An 18,995-nucleotide genomic window follows, 5' to 3' on the forward strand; every position below is an offset into this window, starting at 1 on the left:
CCTCCACCAGAAATTTCCTGAGGTTAGGAGATTTGTTGCAGATCATAAAAATGACGGGGTCTTCCTTTTCAGCTCTGCCTTCCTTACTCTTGGGTTGTTTGAACTGGATCTTTGCAGGGTCATGAATTATATTCCCTGTGGCTTTACCATTCCCTTGAACTTAGCTATTGTCATTAAAGGATTGTTGGAATGAACTTTCTGGACTGATATACTGTTAGATATCTGTAGCCTGTCCCAGGTTTGAGGTCTAAGGAGGGTTTTTTGTTTTCAGTCATCTTTCAGCATCTTTCCTTATTCCAAAATGTCTCACTATTTGAAAGATAATTTTCATATTTTGTGGTTTGTGGTTGTGGTCGTTTTCTTGTTTCATCAGAGAAGTTTTTTTCTTTTGGTATTTTTTGTTGTTTTCAGAGGGTTTTTGAGGGAAGGAGGGTAGCTTTAAAATGTTCTCATTCTGCTGTCTTTTATAGAAATTCACTAGTGACCCATTTTAGAATGTAAATTACATCATGTCATTTATCTGCTTAAAACTCTTCAGTGACAGGAGAGTGTAGCAGTTAGAATAAATTAAAAAGTCTTTATCATGACCCATGCAGTCATATGTCATTTGGCCCCTGTTTTCCTCGGCAATGTCACTTTGTTCCACTTTTGCTTACTTCCACTGTTGGCTTTCTTTTAGTTCCTTAATAAGATTGTATTTTTGTTTTATTTTACTCATGCTGTCATTCATTTTATTCCTATTTTCAAATTTTGTTTTCTCCCCTTTCCTCATTCCTCTTCATTTTTTAGGTCTAACTTAGAGCTTCCTCAGGGACACATTCTCTCATAGCACAATATAAACTATGTACACTGTGTTGATCTCTCTTGGTTGCTTATTCTTTTCTTTATCTCACTAAATAAAATGCATACTGTGTGTTTATTTGTTAGTGGGTGTCTTTTTATCTCATTGTCAGCTCCAGGAGGCTTTGTTGCTTACTAATGTTTATTGAGTAAGTGAATGAATCAATGAGTGAGTGAACTATAAAAAGAAATTTAGATGCAAGACTTCCAAGATGGACCAGACACTACTCTCTTACAAGTATTGGATACATTTTTTTCAGTATATTACCTTAGTAATAATAATGTTGTAACCAACACTGAGTACTACTTGTGCTCCATGCATACCTTTAAAAAATTGCTCTATAGTTTATGGTTAATTACTCTATATCAGACATAGTTACAAGTATTTTATATACAATAACTTTAATATCCACTGTAACATCATCAGTGTTATAAAGATGAGAAAACTAAGTCTTAGCAAGAGTAGCTGACTTGTCTAAGGTCATTCAGCAAGTAAATGATTGAAGCATGATTTGATTGTAGATTGGATGATTGCCAGGCTTCCCTGGTGGCTCAGACAGTCAAGCGTCTGCCTATAATGCTGGAAACCCGGTTTCAATCCCTGGGTCAGGAAGATCCTCTGGAGAAGGAAATGGCAACCCACTCCAGTACTCTTGCCTGGAAAAATCCCATGGATGGAGGAGCCTGGTAGGCTACAGTCTATGGGGTCGCAAAGAGTCGGACACGACTGAGCGACTTCACTTTCACTTTGGTTGATTGCCATAGCATTGCTCTTTAACTAAATTATACTTTCTCTTAATAACTGATAATCTGAAAGTTAAAGTGCCTTTTCTAGTACTTCACTTATAGAAAATAATTCATAAAAAGTCATATCATATAAAATTGCTTTCCTTCTCTGGTTTCTAGGAAATACCTATTAATAACTTATTCTCAAAGATATGGAAATGAAAAATTGTGAAGACAAGTTAATACTTATTGCTAATTAATTCTAATTCAAATATTTTAATCATAGCATAAATATACTTTTACCCCACCTCCACTATCTAATATGAACTGTAATAATTTCTTTTTCAGTGTGAATGTAGTAGTGTTTCTTTTGTCACAAAGTAGCGTGATAGGGCAGTAAACCAAACTAGATATTTTAATTTTGCATTTAATTTTTTATTTTTAGAGTTTATTTTAGAGGACTTAAAATCATCAGCTGTTAAGTTCTGAGGATAAAAATAGAACCAGAACTGTTTTAAAAAGAGTTTTAATTTTTTTTTAAATAAGTGAAAGTCAAGTTTTGATGGAAGCTAGTGATATAGTAGTAACTCTCAAAATATTTGAATAGTTCAGGATGGAGAATAGAAATATTACTTTTATGTGGTTGAAAGAGAAATATTACTTTTTTAATTTTAAGAAATACATGAAAGGTTTTTATTAAGGGGTATAAAAAGGCAAAATAAAAAGGAAAATGGACAGTTTGAAATATACAAAGAACATTAGAAAACTGAAAAGTGACTGAAAAAAACTGAAAACAAGCATCAATAAAGGAGAACATTTCAAAGAGAAAAATGTTACATGACAATGAAGATCAGTAGGTCATGCTATATGTTAATGGTAGGGCTAATGTCCTAACCTTGACATGTTTAATATCAAAGTTCATAGTATTTTTACTGCAGTAATGAATGAATGTTTGTAAAACATTGTATATAAATGTAAAACATAGCTATATGTATGCTCTGAGACATCAAGAATAATACCATGGCAGCAGAGTGCTCAGTAACAATGAAATGAATAGGCAGATGAATGAATGAATATGTATTAATCATATCCCAAATGAATATTTATTCCTCCACCAGTTGATTGTTAAAATAAGTTTAAAAAAAAAAGATAATATAAGGCATTAATATGTGGAAGCAAAGTAGTAGTTTCCTATTTCTTATTTGATATATTTCAAAAGTGACATTTAAAGAACTCAGAATACCTTAAAATTGATCTGTTTTTACTTTTTTATTGTTTTTACTTAAAATTGATTTTGTTTTTACAAAACCATTTCTCTATTGACCTCTTGGTATGCTGCATTTTGTGTAGGGCAGATATATTACTGAATATACTAGCTCAGCTGGTAAAGAATCTGCCTGTAATGCAGGAGACCTAGGTTCAATCCCTGGGTTGGGAAGATCCCTGGAGAAGGGAATGGCTACCACTCCAGTATGCTGACCTGGAGAATTCCATGGACTGTGTATAGTCCATGGGTTCGGAAAGAGTTGGACACAACTGAGCAACTCACAAACTAGAAGGATCTCATTGTAACAGTTTAACACATTACATAGATCTTTAGTATAAGTCTTCTAAAAAAACATAAAATGGTCAGTGCTTTATTTTTTCAAGGCAAGTCTTAGTTTGAAATGTGTTTGGAAAAAACCCCCAAAAACCTGTAGTTGTTGGTCTCCAAACCCTAAATTGAATTCCTCTTTCAGTAGTAAAAGTAAATTTAGGTAAAAAACTACCCACAAAACTACTAGTTATGGTCCCTGTAAAAACCAGATACAGTGGCCGTAACCATAAGTCATAGACTTCCTGCTGCCATATCTGACCAGATTAAAGAGGACATTTGAGTTTCAACTCTCACTCCTGCTGATTAAGGTGAGGGGTTTCATGTTATTTTAAAACCATCATCAGCTAGTAACTGGGGACCAAAAAAGAGCCCTGGAGTGAAATCTTCACAAGACTTGTGAGAAAGGATGTGTCTGTTCTCTTGTCTAATATCTCAGCATTTGTTTTCCAAGGGTCCCCCTGGCCCAGCAGGCATCCCAGGTCCATCAGGAAAGAGAGGTCCACGGGTAAGTGGATGGGCTCCATTTCTCACTTGCTGTTAGAGTTGGTAGCTTTCCAGTATGCTTTTCCTACTGTTGTACAGTCTGTACTTCCTCTGGAAATCCGCCTGGATTGTCAAACTTAGCCTGGCCTTTGCCAATTCAAGAGAAGCTTGGGAACATGTGCCACTTATTTATTTGAGTGTAAACACCCAGCCAAAGCATTCTCTGTGAACATGCCCAAAAAGATAATCAAATTTGTAGATTAGTGATTGTTTTGGTGCTACTTGTAGCATTATTCTTAGTTATAAAGTGATCTCATCTGTAGTTGATAGTCCAAGGTGGGGATCATTTACTTTGGGAAATGAAGAAGAGTGGGCAGCCTTAAAATAGTGCATTCCTGTATTACATAGTGGAAAATATTGGAATTATAAACTAAAAAAATAATTGTCCTGAGGAAAAATCTTCCTCAAGGGTAGCAGTAGTTTTTCACATTAAACAGGTCCAACAAAAGATTTATTGCTGTGTTAGAATTCATTTCTTTCAAACCTCAAAAAAAAAAAAAAAAGTGAACTTTTACTAGCAGAAATTCTTTGAAGAGCTAGAAAAGGAATTATGATTGTATGTTATAAAGACAAATGTAAATACCATATACAATCCACTTTCTTTACTAATTTTTGCTTATCATATAAACAAATTAATGTAAAACTCACCCTAAAATGCTAATTTAAATGGTCCTTATTCACATCAAGCTCTTGTTGATGTGAGGCTCAAGATGAATGCTTACTCTGCTCTAGCTGTTTAACATTTCTTTTCTTTCTCTATACTTGATGACCTACCACATTCCTCCCAAGAGTGTTTTGTAAACTTGTCCACTCTCCTCCAGCCAACAAACCATTTCTGTCCTCCCCCTTTTCTGTCTGGAGACCCTGGATTTTGCTTTCTGAGGCACTGAGTTCCCCTTTGCATTAATTATATTCCCTCTCCACTGCTAAGGCTGTTCTTCCACAACTTAACCTTTTCTATCCCTAGATTTTATCTTATTTGGCAACAAACAGTAAGTTATCCTTTTTTTTAAAGTCCCAGACTTTCACTGATGCTAATTTTTCCTAAAGTTATTGTCCTTGCTCACTCTTGCACTAATGAGCTCTGTGGAATAATACTTTATACCCATTGGTCCCACATCAACAAATCATTTGTTAATCCTCATAAATTTTCCCACCTACTTTATTCAAAAATTTATTTTTGAAGACTACACAAATGAGAGGTCATGAAATCTAATTTTTTCCATTAGTTTTCATCTTGCTAGATATACTTTCCATGTTTGTATTGCTATCATTCCTCCCCCTTCTGACACAATGCTCTGTTAATTCAGAAGTGAAAAAAAAAAAACAGATAAATATTAAGTATTTCTGTGTTAAGATAGAGGTATAATTGAAGGAAGAGTCTTCCCTCATAATTCAGTTGGTAAAGAATCTGCATGCAGTGCAGGAGACTGGGTTCGACCCCTGGATCAGGAAGATCCCCTGGAGGAGGAAATGAAAACCCACTCCAGTATTCTTGCCTGGGAAATCCTATGGACAGAGGAGCCTAGTAGGCTACAGTCCATGGGGTCGCAAAAGTTGGACATGACTTAGCAACTAAACCACTACATAGCCAAAGGGTACAGAGGTGGGTACCAACCCCAAATGAGTATAGAAGCCCTGGAGACCTGAAAGCCTTTCTGGAGATGAATCTTTGTTCTTCTATTTGCTAGTTGTATGAACCTAAGTTTACCCATTTGTAAAGGGGAATAAATAACCACCCTGCAGGATTATTATATGGATTAGTAATAATAATAATAATAAATAAAGCAGTAACAGTTACTTACATATAGTAGTTATTTAGTTAATAGAAGCAGTTATTGAATTCAAATGGACAAATATCACTTTTTTCTTAAATTCCCCACACTGCACGGCTTGTGGGATCTCAGTTCCCCAACCAGGGATTAAAACTGGACCACAGGCACTGAAAGCACCAGATTCTAACCACTGGATCACCAGGGAATTCCCCAAATTGACAGATATTCACTGGGAGTCTGATATGTGCTAAATACTACACTGGTGATATTAAAAACAGCTGCTTTTCAAAGAATTTATAATGCTAGAACTAAACAGCACATGTCATGAAGAAGTTAAAATAGCAATAAAATATTAATAGAATTGTCCCAAGGCAACATATAATTAATTGCAAATTAATTTTATATGCAGCAGTTTCTGTGGGATTGAGTAGGAAAGAGAAATCACCTCATGCTAGCCAGGATTTAAAGGTGGTATCTCAGTTGACACTTGAACATGATTTGAGCAGGTGTAGGAGAGGCATGGTTAAATGAGGTAAGTCTTAAGGCATGCACCATAGCATAAACAAAACCCAAGTGCAGAAGGGGTTACCGGATGTTGAGAGGAGAGTAAAACAATTGCACTTTGTTATTTTGGGGCTTCTTAACTCGGCACAACTTTTAGAAGTAGCGCTGAGCAATATGGCTGGAGATAAGAGGTGGTAAATAAAGGACATAAATACCTCAAAGTAGTGTTTTGAAGCAAAAAACAGAAACCGCAGTTCTGCTCTGTAATCGGTGTCTTTTCTAAGACTGAAATATCCAAGACTTCAGAAGAGATAATGAACTTTGTAAAATAATGTATCCATTTTAACGAATCATGTAATATTTATTTGAATGTTATAATAAACACTTACTTGTATCTAGATCTAAGAATGATCTGAATATTTTTTCTATTTGTAGGGCATACCAGGGCCACATGGAAATCCTGGGTTACCTGGATTACCAGGTCCAAAGGTGAGTGCTGTGAATATCACGTGATTTTCAGCACATTACTAAAGAAGGTCTTTAACCTTTAAAGTCAGCCTTGGAATATTAGGGATCTCTGTCATCTCCAGAGCATGAGTCTCCGGCAAGATTGTCATCGGGTGGCAGATAGCCAGGTCCTTGAGAGCCCACCACATGGATTTATAAATAGCTAGTGGTAAAGGCAAGCATGGCCCTGCTTTGATATTCTAGTCTTTGTTGTCAAAATATGATGGCAATATATGGAAACCTCTGTAGTGTATAGATTATGATTTGAGTAATTTACCTTAAATCAAGACTATTTTAATGTGTAAATAAATACTGAGGAAATAAAACATCATTTATTTCCCTGTTTCATACTTCTCTAATATTTTCACTTGAAAAAGATCTATGAGGATAATGCGTATAGGATATACTCATATTTTTATGAAAACAACTAACCTGAAAACCTGTAAAAATATGAGCATACATAGTTGTGTGCTAGTAGTGTGACAGACAGTAGTATGCTGCTGCAAAGTCACTTCAGTCATGTCTGTAAAACAGATGGAAGTATATATACCAGGCTGGTTACCTTCATAGCGGGTATGGAATTGGAAATATAAGTAAATATACATATCTATACACACACATGTACATGTGTATGTAAGCATTAGGGTTTTGGTTGCCAGTAACATCATGAATATTTCAGGGTCATTAATAACCACTCTGCTTATTAATTATCTCACTCAAAAGTAACCAAATAGCTGTTACCATACAGATGTAGATTGAGATAGGATAGAGCTTAAGGACACAGGTTTTGGAGTCTAACTGATTTGGATTCAAGTTTTAGCCCTCTTGATTTGTATATACTGTGTTTAGTTGTGTCTGTTCTTTGTGACCTCGTGGACTGTAGCCCATCAGGCTCCTCTGTCCATGATTCTCCAGGCAAGAATGCTGTAGTGGGTTGCCGTTTCTTTCTCCAGGGGATCTTCCCAACCCAGGGATTGATCCAGGTCTCCCACATTGCAGGCGAATTCTCTACCGTCTGAGTCACCAGGAAAGCCCCTTGATTTGTATGACTAGAAACAAATTACTTGCTTTGCCCCTTTAAGCTTAATTTTCTTCTCCCAAACAGGGAAAACCATAGTATGTCCTCATAGGGCTGGAGTGAAGGCTAAATAAATTGTGACCAAAGCCCTTAACAGAGCGAACACATCATAAATAATACCATTATTAATAATAAGTAATAATGACTCCCTCAGTTTCTCATCACTCTCAACAACTTTTTGAGTTTAATAAAATGTCTCAGAAAAAAGGCTTTTAACTATTGGATGTGTACCAGAAAAAAGACAAATGCCTTCTCAAGAAATTAGACTTTTGTTTTAAAATTTGTGATTCTCTAGCCCTCCAAGTTTTGTCTGGGGACTTCAAGGATATTTAGATTAGTGCAAGGCTAGTGTAGTTGTAAAGACCCAGCTCATGGTTCTCCACAGAGCTCAAGTTCTAGGGGACTTGCCAACCTACTAACAGCCTCATCTCCACAACTTGACGGAAGACAGAATAGAGGTGGGGTTTCCACATGGCTTGTGTCATCTTTCTCTTTTCCTGCCTCAGCCAATAACAAACATATACTTGAAGAAACAAAAAAGATGGAGAATAGGGTGAGGGGAGATGAAGACGGAAATAGTGGAAAGCCTTTGATTTCATTGACTTCTTAAAATGTGTGTACTTAGGAGAAAATACTTGAGAAAATGATGTCTGTGTCAAAAAAATTATCTTTGTCCAAAGATTAAAAACAGGGTATTTTGCAGTGTTGACTAATATGAATGTGTGCCTTCAGGAAAATGCTCTAGGAGAGATTAAGTCTTAATCTCAAGATTTCTCTTTAATATCATACTTAGTAGTATAAATATAATTTTGACTACAACTATTTACCAATAACATATTTTATGAACCCCTATATTAGGGATTTTGTAAGCTCTACTTAAAATTTGCAAGCAATTAACTGAACCTCTTGGGAACTTAATCATATAAACCTGAATATTAGTCTTAGTTTATATTTAAATTTAATAATTTGATAACCATCTTAAAAATAGCCAAAACTGACCATGATTTGTTTTAACTGCACATATTTATGGGGACATTAGATAGGACTTCCCTGATGGCTCAGACGGTAAAACGTCTGCCTACAATGCAGGAGACCCAGGTTCAATCTCTGGGTCGGGAAGATCTCTTGGAGAAGGAAATGGCAACCCACTCCAGTATTCTTGCCTGGAAAATCCCATGGATGGTGGAACCTGGTAGGCTACAGTCCATGGGGTCACGAAGAGTCAGCCACAACTGAGCGACTTCACTTTCACTTTTCACTTTCATGCATTAGAGAAGGAAATGGCAACCCACTCCAGTGTTCTTGCCTGGAGAATCCAGGGACAGGGGAGCCCGTTGGTCTGCCGTCTGTGGGGTTGCACAGACTCGGACATGACTGAAGTGACTTAGCAGCAGCAGCAGCTTAGCAAGGGTAGTAGTGTGTGGTTTATGAAACCAATTTTCCTAGGAATTTAACATTTTAAAGTAATACACACTTTAAAGTAATCAGGATTAATAGAACATTCAAGTTTTATACTTTGTAATCCTCTTATAGTGTTTATTCAAGACAATGCAATAAATATGCAGATTTCATGCTCTCAAGGATAAATTTTGACATGTAATCACAGAATTTATTTTCCTTCAGGAACAAAGATCCCTTTTAGGTTAATGGGTTTTACAGTATTAAGACATTTTCAGAATTTTTCTTTTTTCAGTTATTATTCAGCAAGAATAACATAGAATTATTGTTCTCTAAGAAAAGTGTATAAAAAATCTTGTCACTTGTATAAGAAATGGCACATTTCAAAAGGGGTTACCTGAACCTTTGAAAAGACCAAATTAAGATAATTGCAAGTTTAGAAAGATTTAACTGCAATGGAAAATGCAGTGCATTATGAAATGTTTATACAATCATATTTGGATTAATATATTTTATAAAAATTGTTAGAACTGATACCAACCAGGGTTCTTGGCCTTAACCAGTCAATAGAAATTTCAGATTCCTTATGTGGAGTGAGGAAATGGGTGTGTTCAGGGGTTGGACCAGAGTGTTGGCTTAGAGTTTTCTCACCTCTTTGGTGGTGTTGTATATAGTGAAAAAGTGAAAGTGAAAGTCCCTCAATCATGGGCTATACAGTCCTCAAGGACTGTACAGTCCATGGAATTCTCCAGGCCAGAATACTGGAGTGGGTGTAGCTGTTCCCTTCTCCAGAGGATCTTCCCAACCCAGGGATTGAACCCAGGTCTACAACATTGCAGGTGGATTCTTTACCAGCTGAGCCACCAGGGAAGCCCAAGAATACTGGAGTAGGTAGCCTATCCCTTTTCCAGGCGATCTTCCTGACCCACAAATTGAACTGGGGTCTCCTGCATTGCAGGTTGCCTATAGAGGTATATGCAATGCGTTGCTTTTGCTCTGACCCCCTGTTTTGGCTCCCAGCTCTTCAGAAGTGGCAGTTGGGTGGTGTTTTTTTGTTTTGTTTTGTTTTGTTTGGTCTTTTCATTTGTTTGTCCAGAGATGCAACTTTTACTGAAAATATCACATTGATTATTTGTTACATAAAACAAAAAGTCTTGTGTCTCTTAAGAATGAATATACCTTAAGATAGTATAGCAATAAGGTCTATTTATAAGGCTATTTTAAAGTTTATAATAATAAAGCTTATTTTGCAAATGATGCAAAATCTAGCATTTTATTTTCTGTTATACTGTTACAATTAAGTTAGTATTTACCATAAAGGACAAAGAATGTAAACTTATCTTTGGTGGTTCTCAACTCTGTTCAAGCAAAATAAGTTTTCACATGTTTGTCTTCCTTAATAGATTCTGAGTTATTTGAATGCAGGGGCCAGATCTTATCCCTCTTAGCCTTTGTATCTAGTCCAGTGCCTAGCATGTGTTGGGCATTCTATAAATGTTAAACTGAAGTAGTAAGCAGACAACGTTAGTAATAAGGCACTGGCATCAAAAGGAAATAAGAACTAGCACTTACTAAGCATCTAGTATCAGTTGACAGTATTTTATGTATGCCATCTCATTCAATTCCACTTCAATTAAGAGTACTATTCAGAGCAGGCTTTATTACCTTCTGCTTTCCATAGAAGAAAACATATTCAGAGAAGTAAGTACTTAACCAAGGTAACACAGTTTAACTGGCATCAGAATTAGATCTGTTTTACTCTTTACCTTACACCTATTTGTCTCTACTAGCATAGTGAGTGGTTCGCTATGAACCTTGAATGTATGAAACAGCACCTTAAGAAGGAAAGATGAGGGTGGGGTAACCTAGTGTAATTAAAGACTTTCTGAATTCATTTAGTAATAGTATCAAAATATGTCCATTCCAGGGTTCCAGCTAATCCTTTGGATGCTAATAAGATACAAACGCCATAAAGAGTGAAACTGAACTCTCATCCCTTAGAACTGTGTTGTTAAATTGCTAAATAGTAGAAGAACAAAATGCCACACAAAAATTTTGTGGGTATACAACATTTTTCAGCAATATGAAGACTAATTTAAAATAGAGGTAAACTATTGAGTTTTAGCTGAAATCAGTAGACTTCTGGTAGAAATATTGTCTTTCTAAGAAAAAAATCTTTCTAAAAAAAATCAAGTGAATTCTGCTTCTCTGTTTGCTAGAAAGAATGACTTTTTTCTTGCCACCAAATACCATCTAAGTCCACAGTTCATCATATTTACTTATTTAATATAAACTTTATTTGCAGGATGCTGGAAATTCTTTACTATTAATTAATACATGATCGATTATGCAGTAAATCTTCAGACATGAGTCCGAATGAAGAATCTAGATCTACTTACAGTTCTAGTCCAGGCAATCTATTTTTGTCCAGATAATTTCTTTCCCAAAAATGCTTCCTAAAGGCTACTTAAAAACTTTCCATGAATGTTAATTAGTAGCATATATTACTTTAGTCAAGTTCAATAGCTCCTTCAAATTTAATCCCATTCAATGAAAACATCTAACCTTAGTAAGCTGCTATTAACAGTGTTCTGTTAGTATTGGCTTGGCCAAAATGTTCATTTGGGATTTTCTTTTAAGATCTTATGGAAAAATCTGCAAGAAGTTTTTGGCCACCTCAATAATAGTAAATGAAATGTTATTAATTAATAATATTAAATATTGAATTCCAAAGAGTATATCTTTGTGCTATACTTTATTTCTGGTTTTGGCCCTCTGTTCCCATGTTTCTGTCATGCTCCCATTTTCCTTGCTTGTGAATAAGTATAGATGTTGACCCATTCTAAGAACTTTTTTACAGAGTCAGATTGCTATGAAAATTTTTCAATCCAACATTCTGACAATGTAAAGTATGATAAAATGCTGAAGACTGAGGTGCTCCTGTTGTTCTATACAACATAAGGACCTTTATGTAAAGGACCAGACAAATATGACAAATACATTAAATTTTTTTCCTTCTAGCCATCAAAGACTATTACGGTCACATCAAAAGGATTCAGAAGCCAATTTGAAAAGCTTCTACTAGTCAAAGATTGGTATAATTTGAATATCATTAAGAATATTAACTGTAGTGGATTAAGTCACATCAAATATCTCTAAATCCATGAGTTTACTTTGTAGCTAAGAACAGAGAAGCCCTCGTTGGTCACCTTTAGAGGATGCTAGGGAATTGCATCTATGAGATTGTATATTCAACAATTCAATTCAAATCTGACACTAACTACCCCAAGCTAGTGTCAGACTCCACAGATTTAAGGGCTCAATCCCACATGACTCCCCACATTTGAGATGCTAACAGAACACTTGTGCCTGGCTGACTATGATTGTCCAGGGCTTCCCACAATCTCTTCCTCTCCCGGGTTTGATATTTTGCTGGAATAGCTCACAGAACTCAGAAAAATATTTTAATTAGGCTTACCAATTTATTATTAAAAAATAGAACTCAAATAGCTGAAAGGTAGAGATGCATAGGGCAAAATATGGAGAGAGAAGCCTAGAGCTTCCATGCCCTTCCCTGGTACATCATGCTCCCAGTGTGTTCACCTGCTGGAAGCTCTTGGAATGTCTTTAAGAGTTTTTATACTGAATCTCTACCTCCTGTCCCTGGAGGTGGGGGAGGAGATGGGGCTAAATTTTACTACCCTCTAATCACTTGTTTGCCTTGCTGGTGACTAGTTCCCATCCTGAAGCTATCTGGCTCCCTCACTCCAATCACCTCATTAGCATAAGCTCTGATCAAAAAGAGCTTGTTATGAATAACAAAAAGCACTCCTCCGACTCAGGAAATTCCAAGGGTTTTAGGACCTTTGTGCCGGGAACCAGGGCCAAAGACAAAATGTATACTTTCAGAATGTGGTCCACTGGAGAAGGGAATGGCAAACCACTTTAGTATTCTTGCCTTGAGAGCCCCATGAACAGTATGAAAGGCAAAAAGATAGGACACTGAAAGATGAACTCCCCAGGTCAGTAGGTGCCCAATATGCTACTGGAGATCAAGGGAGAAATAACTCCAGAAAGAATGAAGAGACGGAGCCAAAGCAAAAAACAACACCCATTTGTGCATGTGACTGGTGATGGAAGCAAGGTCTGATGCTGTAAAGAGCAAAATTGCATAGGAACCTGGAATGTTAGGTCCGTGAATCAAGGCAAATTGGAAGTGGTCAAACAGGAGATGGCAAAAGTGAATATCGACATTTTAGGAATCAGTGAACTAAAATGGACTGGAATGGGTGAATTTAACTCAGATGACCATTATATTTACTACTATGGGCAAGAATCCCTTAGAAGAAATGGAGTAGCCATCATAGTCAACAAAGAGTCCAAAATGCAGTATTTGGATGCAATCTCAAAAACGAAAGAATGATCTCTGTTCATTTCCAAGGCAAACCATTCAATATCACGGTAATTCAAGTCTATGCCTCAACCAGTAATGCCGAAGAAGCTGAACGGTTCTACAAAGGCCTACAAGACCTTCTAGAACTAACACACCCAAAAGATGTCCTTTTCATTAGAGGGGACTGGAATGCAAAAGTAGGAAGTCAAGAAACACCTGGAGTAACAGGAAAATTTGGTCTTGGAGTACAGAATGAAGCAGGGCCAAGGCTAACAGAATTTTGCCAAGAGAACGCACTGGTCATAGCAAACACCCTCTTCCAACAACACAAGAGAAGACTCTACACATGGACATCATCAAATGGTCAACACTGAAATCAGATTGATTATATTCTTTGCAGCCAAAGATGGAGAAGCTCTATACAGTCAGCAAAAATAAGACCGGGAGCTGACTGTGGCTCAGATCATGAACTCCTTATTGCCAAATTCAGACTGAAATTGAAGAAAGTAGGGAAAACCTCTAGACCATTCAGGTATGACCTAAATCAAATCCCTTATGATTATACAGTAGCAGTGAGAAATAGATTTAAGGGGCTAGACCTGATAGAGTGCCTGATGAACTATGGAATGAGGTTCGTGACATTGTACAGGAGACAGGGATCAAGACCATCCGCATGGAAAAGAAATGCAAAAAAGAAAAATGGCTGTCTGAGGAGGCCTTACAAATAGCTGTGAAAAGAAGAGAAGCGAAAAGCAAAGGAAAAAAGGAAAGATATAAGCATCTGAATGCAGAGTTCCAAAGAATAGCAAGGAGAGATAGGAAAGCCTTCCTCAGCCTTCAATGCAAAGAAACAGAGGAAAACAATAGAATGGGAAAGACTAGAGATCTCTTTAAGAAAATTAGAGATACCAAGGGAACATTTCTTGCAAAGATGGGCTCGATAAAGGACAGAAATGGTATGGACCTAAGAGAAGCAGAAGATATTAAGAAGAGGTGGCAAGCATACACAGAAGAACTGTACAGAAAAGATCTTCATGATCCAGATAATCACGATGGTGTGATCACTCACCTAGAGCCAGACATTCTGGAATGTGAAGTCAAGTGGGCCTTAGAAAGCATCACTATGAACCAAGCTAGTGGAGGTGATGGAATTCCAGTAGAGCTATTTCAAATCCTGAAAGATGATGCCGTGAAAGTGCTGCACTCAATATGCCAGCAAATTTGGAAAACTCAGTGGCCAGAGGACTGGAAAAGGTCAGTTTTCATTCCATTCCCAAAGAAAGGCAATGCCAAAGAATGCTCAAACTACGGCACAATTGCACTCATCTCACAAATGCTCAAAGTTCTCCATATCAGGCTTTAGCAGTCCATGAACCATGAACTTCCAGGTGTTCAAGCTGTTTTCAGAAAAGGCAGAGGAACCACAGATCAAATTGCCAACATCCGCTGGATCATCGAAAAAGCAAGAGATTTCCAGAGAAACATCTATTTCTGCTTTATTGACTATGCCAAAGCTTTTGACTGTGTGGATCACAATAAACTGTGGAAAATTCTGAAGGAGCTGGGAATACCAGCCCATCTGACCTGCCTCTTGAGAAACCTATATGCAGGTCAGGAAGCAACAGTTAGGACTGAACATGGAACAACAGACCGGTTCCAAATAGGAAAAGGAGTATGTCAAGGCTGTATATTGTCACCCAGCTTATTTAACTTATATGCAGAGTACATCATGAGAAATGCTGGGCTGGATGAAGCACAAGCTGGAATCAAGATTACTGGGAGAAATATCAATAACCTCAGATATGCAGATGACACCACCCTTATGGCAGAAAGTGAAGAGGAACTAAAAAGCCTCTTGATGAAAGTGAAAGAGAAGAGTGAAAAAGTTGGCTCAAAGCAATACATTCAGAAAACTAAGATCATGGCATCCGGTCCCATCACTTCATGGCAAATAGATGAACAAACAGTGGAAACAGGGGCATACTTTATTTTTCTGGGCTCCAAAATCATTGCAGATGGTGACGCAGCCATGAAATTAAAAGACACTTACTCCTCTGAAAGAAAGTTATGACCAACCTGGACAGCATATTAAAAAGCAGAGACATTACTTTGCCAACAAAGGTCTGTCTAGTCAAGGCTATGGTTTTTCCAGTCGTCATGTATGCATGTGAGATTTGGACTATAAATAAAGCTGAGTGCTAAAGAATTGATGCTTTTGAACTATGATATTGGAGAAGACTCTTGAGAGTCCCTTGAATGCAAGCAGATCCAACCAGTCCATCCTATAGGAAATCACTCCTGAGTATTCATTGGAAGGAATGATGTTGAAGCTGAAACTCCCAATACTTTGGTCACCTGATGTGAAGAGCTGACTCATTTGAAAAGACCCTGATGCTGGGAAAGACTGAAGATGGGAGGAGAAGGGGACGACAGAGGATGAGATGGTTGGATGGCACCATTGACTCAATGAACATGAGTTTGAGTAAACTGTGGGAGTTGGTGATGGACAGGGAGGCCTGATATGCTGCAGTCCATGGCATCACAAAGAGTCGTACACCACTGAGTGTCTGAACTGAACTAATATTTTATTATACCACAGTCATTATTTTAAAAAATGGTAAACAGGAGAAAAATAAAGAGAATAAAATTTTGTTATGAAATTGCCTTACCTTTCTTAGAATTAAAGCTTAATTCTGATGCTGAAAACTCAGCTTCTCTGTATACCGGTGCCAAATTTAATCTTGGAGACAGAGTTTTGAGTGACATGGAAAAGGATAGCTTTATTTCTTGCCAGGAAAAATGGGACACAGTGGGCTCATACTCTTAAAACCATATGTCCCAACTTGGGGAATATAGAAACAGGTTTTATAGTAATTATTCAAAGAGGATGACATGATTAGCTTGTGGACATTCTTCTGAAGGGTTAACGATGAAGTAAGTTAGGAGTCTACATTGTCAACCTTGAGGTCCAACTAGTGTGAGGTCTATATACTTGTGGGTAGCATGCCATCATTAATCATTAACTTCTCTCACCTGGAAAGAGTTTCAGTATCTGCAGAATAGCTCAAAGATACTGTTGACTGTATCCTTTGATGGGGGGAACAAGACCTTGCCCCAAGGCTCCCTTTGACTGTTTGTTTTCTCCCTGATCTCACATCACCTCACTTCCCCTAATTTACAATTGCTTGAATCTACCCTTTGGAACTCAGGGAACATCATGGAGGCTGAAGGAAGGCTATTTCATATAATCAAAGAAATGGGGGTCACAGAGAGTCCTTGTCCCCAGGAGCCCAACAGGGCCCTGCTAGTATTAGTACAACCAAATGGTTGATGAAGGGAATTTTCTTTTTACAGAAAAATCTAGCAAATTAAGAAAGAATACTAGAATTGAAAATCACCATTTTTGCCATCCTGATGAAGAAAAGGTTAGAAAACAGAAACAACTCAGGAAGTCCAAAGCCCTTGAGGCAGGAGGAAGCTTGGCAGGCTTTGAGGAATACCTGAATGAGATAAGTGTTAGGAGATAGATCAGAGAGACAGTAGGAGGCAGATTAGTTCAGACCTTACAGGTAAGAATTTTGGTTTGAATTTTACTGTTGTATATTTGTTGGAGAGTTCTAAGTACAGGGAAGCCTGGTGTGCTGCAGTCAATGGGGCTGCAATGAGTTGGACATGACTGAGCGACTGAACAAGAACAACAAAGTAGAAAGATGGCATCATGCAATTTATGTTATAGGAGGATGGTTCTGGCTATCACAGAGAATAGCTTGGGGTAAGGGAAGGGTAGAAATAGGAAAACCGATTTAGAGACTTCTTCATTGGTCTACCCAAGCTCATGCCATGGATGAAGGACTAGAGTGTTAACAACAGTGACAGTGTGAAGTGGTCAAAATCTATACATATTTTGAGGTACAGTCAACATAATTGCTGCTGAGTCACTTATATGGTGTGAGAGAGGAGTCAAAGGTAATCTAAGGCCTAGGTAGTTGAACAGCCGGTGTTGTGGGAGCTGCCATCTACTGGAATGAGGAGGAACATGATTTTGGGTTTTCATTGGTTTTGTTTTTGCCTGGGATGAAATCAAGGGTTCATCTTCATTAATGTTTTCAAAGAATCAACCTTTGGATTTGTTAATTTTTTCTATGAACCATTTAGTGTTTAACTGATTTTTAGCTCTATTCTAATTTAGAGCTATGAATCTCTCTCCAAGGACTGATTCCCTGGAGAAGAAAAGGGCAACCCACTCCAGTTTTAGAGGAATCCCATGGACAGAGAAGCCTGGTGGGATACAGACCATGGGGTCGCAAAGAGTTGGACACGACTGAAGTGACTTAGTGTTGCAGAACCCCATACCTGAGAAACCAAGCACCACACTTGGAGTAGGAGAACTCGGGTTTATTATGCTGGCGGGCCCAGAGGAAGTAATACTCCAAGCTCTGAGCCTCGAACAAAGGGATTACAGAGTTTTTATAGACAGACTATAGTGGGCAATAGGCTGGTTTAAACTAAGGGGTTTCACTTGTGCGGGAACAGCAGTCAAGATGGGGAGGGGGATGCCTGACCTTTACATGAACAGGTGTGATTAAGCAGGTTTGCAGAGGCTGGGCAATTGCGAAGAACAGGACAAGGGTGAGTGAGATAAGCTCCAGTTCCTAGTACTGTAAGTCCCCACTTTCTGAGACTATGCGACCTACGTGATCCAGACTGCAAGGAGCAAGCTGAGTTACAGAGGTGGAAGGAGCACGAGGTTATGTAAAATTTTAACTTTTCCTCTTCATTAGTATGCACATTTTGATGTGTTGTGTTTCCATTAAGTTGAAATAAATGCTTTAATCTTCACTCATGGGTTATTCCGAAGTACACTGTTTTGTTTAATGTTCACCAATTGGAAGCTTTTCTAGTCACCTTATTGTTACTGATTTCTAATTTAGTTCCATTGTGGTCAGTGCACAATGGAAGAGTTTAATCTTTTAAAATTTGTCGAGGCATTTTGTGGCCCAACAGGTGATCTATCTTGATTAATATTTCACATGAACTTCAGAAGGTTGTGTATCTTGTATTTGTTAGGTATCAGTTCAGTTCAGTCACTCAGTCCTGTCCGACTCTTTGTGACCCCACTGATTGCAGCATGACAGGCTTCCCTGTCCATCACCAACTCCCGGAGCCAACTCAAACTCATGTCTATTGAGTTGGTGATGCCATCCAACCATCTCATCCTCTGTCATCCCTTTCTCTCGCCTTCAATCTATTCCAGCATCAGGGTCTTTTCAAATGAGTCATTTCTCATCAGGTGGCCAAGGTACTGGAGTTTTGGCTTCAGCATCAGTCCTTCCAGTGAATATTCAGGACTGATTTCTTTTAGGATGGATTGGTTAGATCTCCTTGAAGTCCAAGAGACTCTCAAGAGTCTTTTCCCACACCACAATTCAAAAGCATCAATTCTTTGACACTCAGCTTTCTTTATGGTCCAACTCTCACATCCACACATGACTACTGGAAAAACCATAGCAAAGTAATCTCTGCTTTTTAATATGCTGTCTAGGTTGGTCATAGCTTTTCTTCCAAGGAGCAAGCGTCTTTTAATTTCACGGCTGCAGTCACCATCTGCAGTGATTTTGGAGCCAAAAAAAGTCT

At 37.8% G+C, this 18,995-nt stretch overlaps 1 protein-coding gene across 6 annotated transcripts in view; it reads left to right on the top strand.

The window, feature by feature from the left end:
• COL24A1 (collagen type XXIV alpha 1 chain) overlaps positions 1-18,995 on the top strand; it is a 397,241-nt gene that overhangs the window by 54,942 nt on the left and 323,304 nt on the right. For all 6 annotated transcript variants that reach the window (XM_044944759.2, XM_044944764.2, XM_044944763.2 and 3 more), the window contains exons 5-6: positions 3,615-3,668; positions 6,421-6,474. In XM_044944759.2, the coding sequence (XP_044800694.1) occupies positions 3,615-3,668; positions 6,421-6,474 (108 nt within the window). The remainder of the gene's footprint in view (positions 1-3,614; positions 3,669-6,420; positions 6,475-18,995) is intronic.

Source organism: Bubalus bubalis, chromosome 6, assembly GCF_019923935.1.
Source record: "Bubalus bubalis isolate 160015118507 breed Murrah chromosome 6, NDDB_SH_1, whole genome shotgun sequence".
Lineage (NCBI taxonomy): Eukaryota > Metazoa > Chordata > Mammalia > Artiodactyla > Bovidae > Bubalus > Bubalus bubalis.